Source organism: Manis javanica, chromosome 15 (assembly GCF_040802235.1).
Source record: "Manis javanica isolate MJ-LG chromosome 15, MJ_LKY, whole genome shotgun sequence".
Taxonomy (NCBI): domain Eukaryota; kingdom Metazoa; phylum Chordata; class Mammalia; order Pholidota; family Manidae; genus Manis; species Manis javanica.
Genome location: NC_133170.1, coordinates 17,456,741 through 17,470,240, shown reverse-complemented (window position 1 = coordinate 17,470,240; position 13,500 = coordinate 17,456,741). Strand labels below are relative to the sequence as shown.

Below are 13,500 nucleotides of genomic sequence, written 5' to 3'. Positions count from 1 at the left end.
GGGCTTTACCATTTTGTGCGTTATATGACATGCAAGCTCAATAAAAAGGAGGTTCTGAATTCAACATATTTTCCTTTTCACAAAACAGAATTCTTTTAATTAAAAACATTTAAAAAATTTTCAGCATGTTTTAATTGTTAACACCTGCTGTGTGTTCCCAGCAGATGTTTCTTACCTACCTAAGGGAACTGTTATAATTATTCTATAAGTTTATTGGAATGGCATTTATCAAGATAGTTGGGAAAATTCAGTTGATGACTTTGTAAGTAATATTAGATATATTTTTTTAAATCTCTTCCCCTATTGTGCCCATCCCCACACCCTCTCCCCAACTGGGGCCACCCAAAGCAAGAAATGTCCTTTTGGGGTACCAAAATGTTTATAGAAGTGGTTGTGCATTTTAATATTTGTAAAGTTACTGAAATTAAATTATGTGTCGTCTAAAGTATTGTAGAATATGCTTTTAATTGTTTTAGCTGCTAATCCTTATAATGTTCAACATGCAACTCCTCCATCTTGGTTATATCTTTTAGAAAGATAATACCCTTCTAATAGGTTAGCTTCAAAGGAAACTCTAGGACAAATGAGAGTTTTCTTCATTTTTATGACCTTTTATAAGGTCTTATAAGCAGCAGAATTTCTGAATTCTTCATTTATGATGCTAATCACACAATTACCTACAGTCATGTGTTAAATATGACACTGGTTTCAGCCAAATAATAGGCCAATTGCAAACAGTGAATAGAGGCAGCTCCATTTATAACTGCTGTTTCAACAGAACTCTGTTGTAATCACAGTGATCTGAGGGTGACTCATTAATTGATTGATGTTCTTTTTTATTATGTGCTATTGAGTTAATGAGTAATTTGTGTGAGATAATTCTCTGAACACATTGATTACTTGAGATATTTTCTGGGGCTTTCATACCAATGACATTCTGAAAAGGTACAAGACAGTATGGTATTCGTTTCTGTGGGCTCATTAGTAGTAGGTTTGAGATAAGTACAAACCAGTGGGAAGCAGACACGTTAAAGATGCCTAACGTGGAGTATCCTAAGGCTGCCCAGTAAAAGAAGGAGTGCTCAGAGGAAGGCCTTTCCCACAGTAGGTACTTAAATGTCAACTGAAATCATGGCTATATTAAAGCTTTGTTTTCTATTCCCTTAAATTGCATTAAAATTACATTAAGAAGTACCTACAGTGATGTTTTTAAGAAAAATAATGCAAAAGCTTTTGCTAAGATTGTTATTTTGTGCTAATGGCCCTTTTACAATCAACATGCAGATTGTTTTTGCAACTTGCTGAACACTAAACATGTTTGGCCTGTATCGTTTCTATGAAATTGTTTAAGTGACTATGCAGCGGGTGGTTGCATAAAGTGATAGTTAAAAGGCCACCACTTGTGTATGGCATGTTTTACTGCAGATACAATTTTCAGCACCCTGTTTCCGTTAAGCAAAACATCGTTTCCTTGAAAATGTAGTCTTTAGTTGGGGTTTTGTGGTTTTAATTAATTAGACAGGAAATTGGAAATCGAGTCTGACAACAGCAACACAGTTGCTTTCAGAAAGATCACTTCAGATTTGTATAAATGCACAAAATTACACCCAGCAATTGCTACCTTTATTTCTGACAGTTTTAGTTTCCCCACAAAAGTAAATAGCAGTAAACTACCAAAGCTGAGAGATCCTAAATACAACATTTGGAGAAAGCATCTGAGTTACTTTTTCTATGTTTGTCATGATCTACTTTTTGAAGATAAATGTCCTCACACATTGTTTTCCCCCTTTTTTATGGGCTTAACATACACTTTCTAGGGATCATCTTAGAGGTTGCCAATTAAGCGCTATCAAATAGTCTAACACCCCTTTTATTAAAAACATAAATCCAAATATAAAATATGAATGCAAGAATCCAGCGGATATTTATTAAGCAAGATGAAAGTGAAAATTACAAACACAGGTCAGCTTTTAAATTCAGCCAGCACTCCGGTGAAGTGGAGGGACCTGCCCCTTCATCACAGGCAGCCTATTACGAGACACATGTTAGGAAGGGTGCTTTCGCTGCTTGAGAAATCAAAGATCCAGTGTCAGACTGGATGCGTCAGATAACAAGCTAAGTGACATCAGGGCTACACAATACAGAGAAAAAAGTTGACAATAACTCTGGGACTTTGAGTAAATCAAGACAATCTGTTGAGCACTTCAGGTCAAAAATGCTTCTCTTTCTGGGCAATTAGCTGCAAAATGGCCTATTTCTGTCTTGTCTCACAATTTCACGGAGATTAAAGATAATCTAAGGAGATTAAGGCCTTAATCTTTAATCCAGGTGAGTAATTTTGTTTGTAGCAAAAAGCGTAAGAATTAATTCCCAGAGGATTTAGCAAACAAAAAGTCAGTAAAAAAAAAAACCTTGTGTGGTCTTCCGGTAATCGAACAGCTTCAGGAAACTTAGAAAAGTTTGTCCCTAATTTGCAAGTATTTTGACATATTGATAAACATATGCAAACCATTTAAATCTAAGAAAGATCACTCGGTAAAGATACTGATAATTAAAATTTTACATCCACATGAGCGGTAAACAACTCTCACTGGGGACTAGCAGGGCTGTGTTAGGAGAACCACTTCACACTATCTCCCTTACTCCTCCTATTTGCTCTTCTGTTTTGGTTTCTGCTATGCAAGTCTCTTCAGGAAACAAATGTAAGGCTCTAAGGCTAAAATAATAGTTATTTTTTAGGCCCCAACTAGGTATTTTGAAAAAAAAAATTTTTTTTTCAGTATATCTCAAATCTGGGGGACAGGTGACATGAACACTCTTAACCATGAAGCATTTGTAAAAATACAGATCATTCACTTTTCACAGAACCATTTTCTTAAAAATAAGAGGCAATATCCAGATTCACATGCATGGTCATAGGAAAACTTTGTTTTAAAACAACTCAAATCCACACAGCATTATTTTCAGCTTACTATTTTGGCCCCAAACCAAGAATTCAGGTTATCACATTTCATTTTCACCTGCAATGCATGTATTATTGGCAGGACAAAATATGTATGCAAATAACGTATTTTGCATATTGGGGAAATATTGGTTTCTATATAAGTGATTGAGAGAAAAATAAAGAAAAAAGAAAAATCCGCAGTGCGAAATTTGCTCTAGTAACACTATGCTTCATTGTGCCTGTGTGGAATTATTTTGTTGAAAAGTAGTTCTATTACAGGAAACAGAAGCAAACGGTGAGCAACCCAGGAGAAGAGATCACAGTCTCATTTTTATTTCCTTAATTGTAATTTAAATAACCAGTTTCCATAATTTGTTTCTAGAAAGCTTTCTACTTCATCAGCTATCATGAAAGGAAGAGGAGAGTTTTTCAGCTTTCAAAAATGGAATAATAGATTTTAGCCTAAGTGATATATTCTGAGTGGGTAATGACTTAAGGAAAGAATGAGAGTAAGTAAGACACATCAAACTTTTAAAGTGTTCACTTTTGAACATTCAAATAAGTATCAGGTAAATACAGAAAAATATATAATCACCAGTTATCAGTTTTTTTTGTTTTTTTTTTACCAATCCCTCTGTTTCTCTTCTAGAAGATTCTGTGAGCACTAGGTTGCTCTGGTCAAAAGGAACCTCACTACTCAAATATAGCTTCAGTGTGCATTATCATGGTTTCAGGAGATTTGCACTCAAATTCTTTCAGTGCCAGAAATTTATCAAGTTATAAAGTTATTAAACCTTTAGCTCTTATGGAGAGATTCAGGCAAAATTTGTACAAGAAATTTATCATTTTACAATTATCTCACAATTGTGTAACACTTTCCTAAAGTAACCCTTTGGAAAAAATTTACATGATACCCAAAGGCACTAGTTCACATAAGGGGTGAATGGCTCAAACAAATAAAATGAAGCCATTGTGTAGATAATGAGCACACACACACACACACACACACATACACACACCACACGGATCGTAGAAGTATAACTGTTAAGCTTTAAGCTTTAAAGTTATTTTTAAAATGGCACTTTTCACGTTGGTATAAAATGAAAGTGCTTTAAGATGAAATTTTTATGCACTTTTTTTAAAGCTGATCTTTAACCCCCTGAAAATAGGGGGTTGTGATGAGAAGACTGATAGACTCTAAATCATAGTGGCAATTATAGTGGATGTTGCTAAAATGTTGTGTGTGTGTAGTTTTACTATTTTTATTGTTGATAGACTTGCTTTATCTATATGTATTTCATTAGTGAGATTTCCTCTTCAGTTCTTTACTAGAAAGTTACAGCTCATTTAAAATAGCTGGTAGATACAGAAAGCATAAATATACAGTAAGTTTAAACACTGATTGTACTAACTGCAACAATACAAAGAACAACAGAACACAAATGGTAACACAATAAAACTGTATTACATTTGTGCTTCAAATATTACAATACATTATATACAATAGTCCAAAATAAACATCTCATGCCAAGTGACACAAAAACAAATAGCAAGCAAAAAAATCCAGCAATATGTACATTACTTTTTTCTTTAATAATAAACATTCAACTCTGAACGGGGGCAATTTCACTACATACAGATGCAGTCCGCCTTTTATTCCATATAACCATCCTGCTTTCCTATATCTACGCTATTCAGTAGGTTCCTGTGTCAATTCTTATGTACATGTGGAGCAAAAAAGATAAAAGAATGTAGTACTTTGTATTCTTAACGGTGTGATGTTGATAGATCAGCGAACCTGGGGTGCATAACCTTCCTTCATTAAACCTTCCTCGTAGTCCGTCTGGCAAAGGATCATGTTATTCTTTAGGAAAAATTTGTCTCCAACACAAAATCTGTAAATATTAAAAAAAATAAAATGTGTTAAGACCAATTCACTCAGATCTATAGATTTGAAGTTTTCTTTTCCTAACTGCACATGGTGATTCCTCGAATTTGAAAACTTGGCTTAGAAAGCTGCCTTTATAGTCCAAGTTAAAGCATTTAAGTCATGTAACAAAACGCTGTACACACAATTTGAAACCCTACCTTTATAAATAAAAAACATAGGAAAACCTCGGGCAGCAGAGGTAAATTTTTTCTTCTTTTTTACCACACTGGGAAAGAAAAAAGAACTGATCTATATTTATACTCATTAAAATTAAAGAAAGAATGATCATAATATTTCACTGCCATGATTATGGAAGGTCTTGTCACTGGCTATCCACCTTATCCACTTCATAAAAAAAAGTGAGAGCATTACAGTGAATCAAACAATTAGAAAACAGTCCATTTAAAGCTTCCTTTTACTCTTGGTTATTAAAATGTGATTAAATTCTAGTAATTTGGAAGTGATTGCTCTGAAGTGAAAGTTGGTTTAGCATCAGCCTGCTCTGACGCTGGGCCATATTCCTTTGTTTGTGGCAAGTTCACCAACTATGAAATAGTAAATGTCACTTTGAGCACTTCCAATTAAACCGAAGGGAGTAACCGGAATGAACTTCTTAACATCGATGTGATAAATAAACTAGTTTCCAGTAGCTAATTATATATTTCATTCTATAAAGCATTGTTTAACGTGCAAAACTGTAATGTTTTTAATAAGTGCTCTTTTTGTATAATTTCCCAGTGGTGACACCCTGGACACAATTAAGGTCAGAAATAAATGCTTGCTCTGTTTCCGGTACATTTAACAATAAAGTAACTCTGGGGAGATCTGTATATATTTTTAATTGTAACAATTTAACCTTCAAACAGCAGTGTCTGGTAGAGTTGACCCGGTAAAACTACTTGTAATTATTCAAGTTGACCTCACTGACCTTTGATAGTGGCCTCTCTTTATCAGGGAGTCAATTCGAGTAATGTTCAAGCAGAAATGTTAGTGGAGAGATTAAAATGTGCAGTGAAACCCACCCTTTAATGTTTTGTGAAGTTGAAGGTTTAAATGAGGGGCAGTTGGGCTGATTTACATTTGCAAAGATTGGGATGCTAGACAAACAGTGAACCTATTTATTTTCCAACTGGGTAGCTTTGGAAATTTATCCTTATTCTAGCTAAGTAGATAGAGGGGAAAATAGTGTAATAAAAAAAGTAGATTGAAAAGAATTAGCTTTCCTCTTAAAGGAAGATTGGTCTGTTTATTTGTGGAATTTACTTTTTTTCCCTAGGATTACTGCCTGCTGATGATGTTGATTGAAAATACAGACTATGCACTGATCTTGAAATCCTGTAGCTGTTTGTGTTCAAGGCTACTGGATACAATGAGCATTCAGGTTTGGACTTTAAGTATATCTTCTTTTTATTAGTTGCAAACTATAAGCTTGAAATATTGTGCATTAAAAGTGTTTTTGAATAAAACAGTTTTTGTAGATGATCCTGGTCGTTAAGATGCGTTGAAGAAAAGGAAATATTTCTTTTGTTGGATCGGCGTAAGTAGTCAAATTAGATACTTACCTTTTATGTGAGAAAATAGAAAATCACATGTGGAATATATTTGCCATTCAAAATTTTCAATTTATATTACTGTTGAAATTCATTTGAACTGACTAATAAGGTGTTACTATTAAAATATCTTCAAAAATAAATCAAATCAGTAAAACACTATTGTATTCCAGCTGATGTTACCTAATCTTTTTTTTCCTCTAAAAACCAACTAAGCTGGTACTTATTCAACTTCATATAGCCTCAAGTTTTCCTTTAATTTTTTAACAAGGCTCTCAATTCTATTTGCTATCAAATAAAAACTTCAGTAAGAAGTACAGGTTATTTATTATGTCATTCTTACCTGCAGAGGCCTTGAAATTTAGGTAACTTTTATTTGTAGATTAATAAATTTAGGGTAATTCTGGTGAGAAAAGAGCTGAACCAAGAGTCTAGGGATCTAGTCCTGAGCCCTGCCAATCACCTTCCCAGTGTGACACAGGGTACATTTCATGCTTTCTGAGTCAGGTCTCTTGTGGTTAAGATAAGACAGCTGTGTCACTGGATTGTAGGGGTGCTAAAATAAGAAGTCTATGAAAGACAAGAGAGGCATATTGCAATGATTTGGGCTCAACTCCCAACCTTCCTTATGATATTGAAAATGAAACTTCAGCTTTTATTTTATTTAATATCAGTAACTTCTGTAAGTTTGTGGTAGAGTACAAATGAAATATGTAAAGCCTTACCTCAGTGTTTGGAATGCAGACAACTAAAACAGCCACCTTTTCTAAAAAAGTATTTAACCATATGCTAACACTAAGCATGTATATACACAATCATATGTATTCCTTACATCCAACTGAGAAAGTAAATATTGCCATTGCATTTTTTTCAGATGAAAATCCTGAGGCTTCCTCCCAGAATTTAAGAAATGTGCCCACATTCCTGTAACTAGCATGTGTGGGGTTGAGGAAGGAGGGACCCTGGCCTCTTTGGATTCAAAACCCATGCTTTACCTCAAGGTAATTACTATTATTCTTTGTAGAACTTAAAAAAAAGTCTGTCTCCTATTCAATGAGATCTTGGTCATATAAATGGAATTCATCTAAAATATTCCTACCTGAAATGTTTTGTTACTAATATGTTGTCAACTGGATAAAGTACATTTTATGTACATATCAATTTATACTTCAAGGTCCAGGTGAAACAGAATCTGGGTGAGGAATGTCACACTTACACATGTAATTTAAACAAAACAGCCTTGAAAGCTATGGTGAAGAGCGATTGTAGTTGCTTTGAAATAGAGAGTGGTATCTTCCTTTAAAATGTTCCAGATATAAACATGAAGAAATTAGAGAAACAGCAATGCAGATATTTAGATGCTTAACAAAATAATCTGTAACTGTGATTTGTGAAAAAGGCTCATTTTCAATATTATGTAACCAGCTACTTATGAGATTGAGCAGTTGCAGAAAAATTACTCTAAGAGCAATGATGGCCAGAGGAAACTGTAAGCATATTAACAGGTCAGGCTAACATTCCTAAAAATAAACTGATGGTTTTCCTTGTAATCTTATCCTAATTGCTTGTGGGGTAATCACTTCAATTAATTTTGCCTTCATTTAAAAAAATAAATGTTAAGGAATAAAAAGATGCCCCATCAGATTAGTAAGGGATTTCACCTTGATTTTAGAATTAATAATAGATTTAATTTCCAGATAATTTGGAGTAATTCCTGAATTCATATGATCTTATAGACCCAAAAAGTACAGAAAATAAGTATAACTCATTAATCATCGCTATAAAATATGGGACTTAGTAAGTAGTTTTGAACAGGCTCTCAAAAGCCTCTGCTGAGAAGACCCTATTTAATGAGATCAATGTGAAATACTCTTTCTCAGAATGAAAAAGTTAACTTAGTTATCTTATTTCCCTAAGGTTAGTGACTGTCAGTTATAATTAATTTCTATTTCCACAACACTTTAAAAAAAGGGGCAAGGAGTGAGTGTCCCAGCTCTATTTGTAATGTCTCTACTTTCCTATTTAGCATCCTCAATTATTAAAAGGTGGAGATTTTGATACCGCACTTTGTTTTTAGTAAGAAGTGCAGGTTATATATATTAATTGTTCCACCACTATGCCCTTGTGCACAAATTAACTGTCTTTTCCCAAGGACAGGCTAGTTGTCATTACAAACTTCATTCCTAACAATCTTTTCTGCACCAAGTTACACTACTCACACCCTGAATCCTGCTATACATTACTCAAAGTCTACCTTACTTAAATGCTACTGTATCTATTCATATTTATATTCACTTAGTCAGAAAAATAAAATCCCTTCTTGAAACAGGCTGGTGCTCTCACAGCAGCTCTGAGTCCAGAGACAAGAACCAGACTGCCTACGTTCAAATCGTGAGTCTACCATTTTCTATCTGTGTAATCTTGGGGAAGTTACTTCAATTTTCTCTACTTCAGTTTCCTGACCTGTAAAAGGAGGCTAATAGTAGTACCTATTTATGGGCTATTTCACATAGTAAATGAGGTCGTGCATCCAAACCAAAACAAAGTCTGGTGTGTGATCAGGACTATAAAAGAACCTGCTATCATTATTATTTGCTACTAATAATCTTTTCACAGTGGCTTAAGCTGTTCAGAATGTATTTCCCCCCTTTTGGCATTTAAATTCAAAAAAATCTTTAGTTCCTATTCCCTCCATCAATATTCCCTGACCATGTTAACCCATTGTAATTTTTCCCAAGGCACTTGTTTACTGGTGTATCATTTACTTTGCCATTTCAAAGATTCTAATGACTGTGTAATAACAGGCTTCTCAATCTGGAGAGCAGTGCTGAGGTATACTTTAAACTCTTTGAAATACAACCATAAAGTGTACTATCGCTTGAGGTGGGTGGTCAATAAATATTGGTTAAAACAGATTTATTCCAAGTCAGAAAAGCTTTAAACAACAAAGTTATTTTAGATGAATAATATAATTTAAATTTGTATTCATTTTGACTTTCATTCACTGACTTTCACATTTTCATCTCCTCCCAACCCCTCACTCTGTTCCCGACTCTTCCATATCTTTAGAAAACTCCCTCTAATCTCTGAGAGCACTGACCTAGGTTCCATTTCCTGAACACACTAAATGCTTTCACACCTTCATGCCTTGCAGGCAGGTCCATCGGTTTGGAAAACCCTTCCCTCGCTGCTGGCTGGCTTCCTCATCTTCCCCGACCCCCACCAGACACACTTGCTGTATGTCAGCCAGTCCCCGGGAGTTCCTTTGTAAAACCCAGCACATCAACCCTTTGATGCTTCCTCAAGACTTCAAGAAGGACAGAAGGACACACCTCTCTTCCCTAAGTATGGATCTGTTTAGCATCGATTCCCTTCTTTCGTGAATCTTTGATGTCCTGTCTCTGCTACAGCTCTGAATGCCTCTGAGAAAGAAACTAGGTTTTATTCACCTCTGTTTCCTTAGAGCCTAGCACAGTGCTTTTATTTTTTAATGTTATTCAGTTCCACGTGTTTGAGGCAATTTCACACAAATGAGCATGTTTTTTCTTTTTTTAATAAAATCACCGTCTAGTTTTACAGAATTTTCTAAGATGGAGGGGCTTATTCATCTCTAAGCAATAACCTATTGCACAGACTTTTCTAATTCTGAATGAATTTTAAGTTAGAAACCTTTAGATTTTTAATTCAGGATTCACATTTTTAGTCTTACCTCTGTGAAAAGGGCAGAAAGGGTATATATAAAGAACCAACCCTGAAAAGTTATTATTACTACAATTTTTAAAGAAAAACATTCAGAAATGCTTTAGATCTTAATGATATTTTGATTTAAAAGTTAAAATGAAATGACTGCTAAATAAAACTCATAAGGATTTATAATAGCACAATTTCCAATGTCAATAAAGTTTGCCTAAGGGAAAGTGCCTATAAACTACCTATTTACCTTATGTTTCATGTGAAAAAGTGCAATACTGTGGCAATGATTTGACCATGAAAGTTTAAGTTCATGTGGCATATGGCTTTACTGGACAGGATTTTCACAGTGAACATCAACATAAAAGGAGAATCTCCTAAATTGAAAACCCTCTATATTCAGAGTAACAGAATTTGTCTGCTTTGCTTGACTGATGAAGATTAGCTGACTTCTTGCATTAAAGAAGTTTGTCTTGTAGGGGCTGAAGTGACAAGACAATAGCTAAGTGCTAATTGTGCATAACCAGCATTAAAGATATGCAGTCCCATTATGGCATGTAATAAATGAAGCGAACACAGAAATATATTAGGTACTTTAATAATGATACTAGAATAGTATTTTGCAGCAATAAGAATGTGAACAGTTTTAGAGTCAAAATTTAGGAGTGTGTGTCTTACTTCACTGAGTTCTACTGAGGAGACAGACTTAATTGTGAATGCAACTTTTTATTTCAATGGTGAAATAAAATTGATATATGATTTGTAAATAGCATTAACAACCTACAATTACTTGGCATCATAATAGAATTTAGGCTGGGTTTAGCCCTTGGCTGATGTTTTGATTTTCTGTGGAGTACATAGATAAAAATAGGTGAGCGTGCCCTAGTAGACAAATGGACAGAGGGGATTAACAGGCAGTTCCCCCAAAGAAGAAATACCAAATGGCCATTAGTAATCTAATAAATGCTAATTAAAAATTATAATGCGATACCCCTTTCATCCCTCTAGGTGACAAGGAATTCTTTTAAATAATAATTCCCAGTGTTAGAGCAAATGTGAGGGAATAGAGTTCTTTACATTTATGGTCTGAGAATAAATGGCATAGCTTTTCTGAAGAGCAATTTGGCAAAATATAACAGAAGCCTTCAAAATGTTACATATTTTGTCCAATTAATTATTATCCTCCTGTAAACTTATCCTGACATAGATTTGTTTATGAAGTCTATATTCTATTGGTAATACTGATAACATAAAAGCTTGAAGAAAATCCTATCCATCTAATAGAATTGATTTACAGGAAGCTTTATCCATAAAACCCAACACAAGAAAGCTTAAAATATCTTAAAAGAATTTTTAAAGGCAGGTAAAAAACACTATATTAAATGAAAAAGTCCAATTATCAAACCCTAGGATTCTCCCTTGTTCCTTTCCTCTCAGATTTCTGAGGGTTTAATATAAATTATACATAATATATCATTTTTCATATATGCATAGAAGAATATATGGTTAGCTATACACCAAAATACTAAAATATTTTCTTCTAGAATAGTAAGATATGGGATGACATTATTCTTTATCCTTTTCTTTTTTCTAAATTTTCTATGATGAATATGCACACTTTTATAGGTAGAAAAGCAGTAAATATTATTATGGAATAAAAATAACTGTAGCGTTAGCATGCTGTCAGTACACTGGTGTGTCAAGTAAACAGAAGTATTCTAAATGTGCTACTAATACATCTTTAAAATGCATACACATACATGCACACACACATATACATGTGTCTGTATGGATGTGTGGATATTTGTGTTTGTGAATCCATACCCTTAAAATAAACACGTACATTTGCCAACTTATTTTTGGCTAAATATCACCACAGTCTGAATTAACCTACTTTGATTCCAAATATTTGTTGGGAAGACTCAAGATCTTAGAAAATGACATCTTCAATTATTTCCCATTTAAATTATATATTGCAGTGGGCCACATTCTAAACATTTAGGAGACATTATTGAGATAGACATCTTGTGTAAAAACTAAGGTAGTGGAATATCATTTGGTAAAAGTGAATTATAAATATCAGTATAAAATAACTAATTTTTGAGAAACATTATGTCCCTGGTAGTTAATCTAAATTATTTCACTGAATTTTCAAAGTCTAAAAAAGGCATTAATGTGTCCATTTTAAGGCTGTGGAATCCAAAGTCAGAGATTAAATAACATACTCAAGATCACACAGCTAATATATGGTGGAACTGGAATTTGAATCCAGTTCTCATTCTAACTATCACATTTTTTTCTACTATCTTACAGTGTCTCAAGAAGACGCTGCATGGAACAGTGAAACAGTTTGAATTTATTTTCATTGAAATCAATAAAGTATACTAATTATTGAAATGTTGTATTTGTAATAATCTGTACAACTGCAGTCCTGAGAGCCAAAATGGTTGGTTTACTGTCATACATCTTGTGAGTGGCAAAGCCCAGCCTGGAATTTAGGTTTCTGGAGTCCCTGCAATATATGCTTTCCATTCTCCAATGCTGATAAGTCTCTACTTATTAGCTATATCCAGCCTTGTTCCCAAACAGCCTTGATGCAACTTAAAAAGCACCTATAAAACAAGGTTAAGATTCAAGATAAGAAATCAGGAGATAGGGACCACATAAATATGAAAAATAAGATGAATACACACTACCCACCACCAACTCCTGTATATTTGCCTCAGTGCAAATTTGTTTGCTCACAAAAGCCATCTAAAAATGTAAAGATATTTTAAACCTACTTTTTAAAATAGAGAAAAGCAAAAAATAAAAGAAAAAATAAATAAGAAGAAGACTAAAAGTTTATAGAAGTGTTTTCATTTCCTATCATATCCTGTCATAGGACGCATTTCTTTCAGATAAAAGTATAGGTTTAAGACCCTTCTTTTCCTCAGTTATTTGTTTGTGGCACTGAATGAATGTTTGCAGAAAACAAAAATGCTGAGATCAACTGTTTTAAGTATAGTGTATACTGAATTAATAATATAATTCCCACCTATTAAATAAATTGCCAGCAAAGAGAGCTTTACGATTTTTAGGGACCAGAATGAAATCTGCTTACCTCTGATTACAAAGCTGACATGCAAAGCAGTCCAGGTGGTAAACATTATCCTTGGCACGCATCACCATTTCAAAGGCAGGGATGAGCTTACTACAGGCAGCACAGTTTCCTGTTACACCGAAGAGCCTAGAACAAGAAACATTTTTTTTTCTCAAACTCTTACAGGGTAGTCTGAGGTGGTGACTAGAGAAGATGTTAATACACCCTGTAGAGCTGTCAATACACAATGCTGTCTGATGTGCACAAGTGAGTTTTATCTTAGGTATATACATAGTCTTCTGTG

General features: G+C 34.1%; 1 protein-coding gene across 8 annotated transcripts in view; it reads right to left on the bottom strand.

Annotated features, from left to right (window-relative positions):
- Positions 1 to 1,894: 1,894 nt before the first annotated feature.
- The window catches only part of LMO3 (LIM domain only 3), a 55,716-nt gene continuing 44,110 nt past the window's right edge, over positions 1,895 to 13,500 (bottom strand). For all 8 annotated transcript variants that reach the window (XM_073222491.1, XM_073222492.1, XM_073222494.1 and 5 more), the window contains 2 exons: positions 13,218 to 13,343; positions 1,895 to 4,839 (listed from right to left, as the gene is read on the bottom strand). In XM_073222491.1, coding sequence (XP_073078592.1) covers positions 4,734 to 4,839; positions 13,218 to 13,343 — 232 coding nt within the window. In that variant the 3' untranslated portion in view covers positions 1,895 to 4,733. The remainder of the gene's footprint in view (positions 4,840 to 13,217; positions 13,344 to 13,500) is intronic.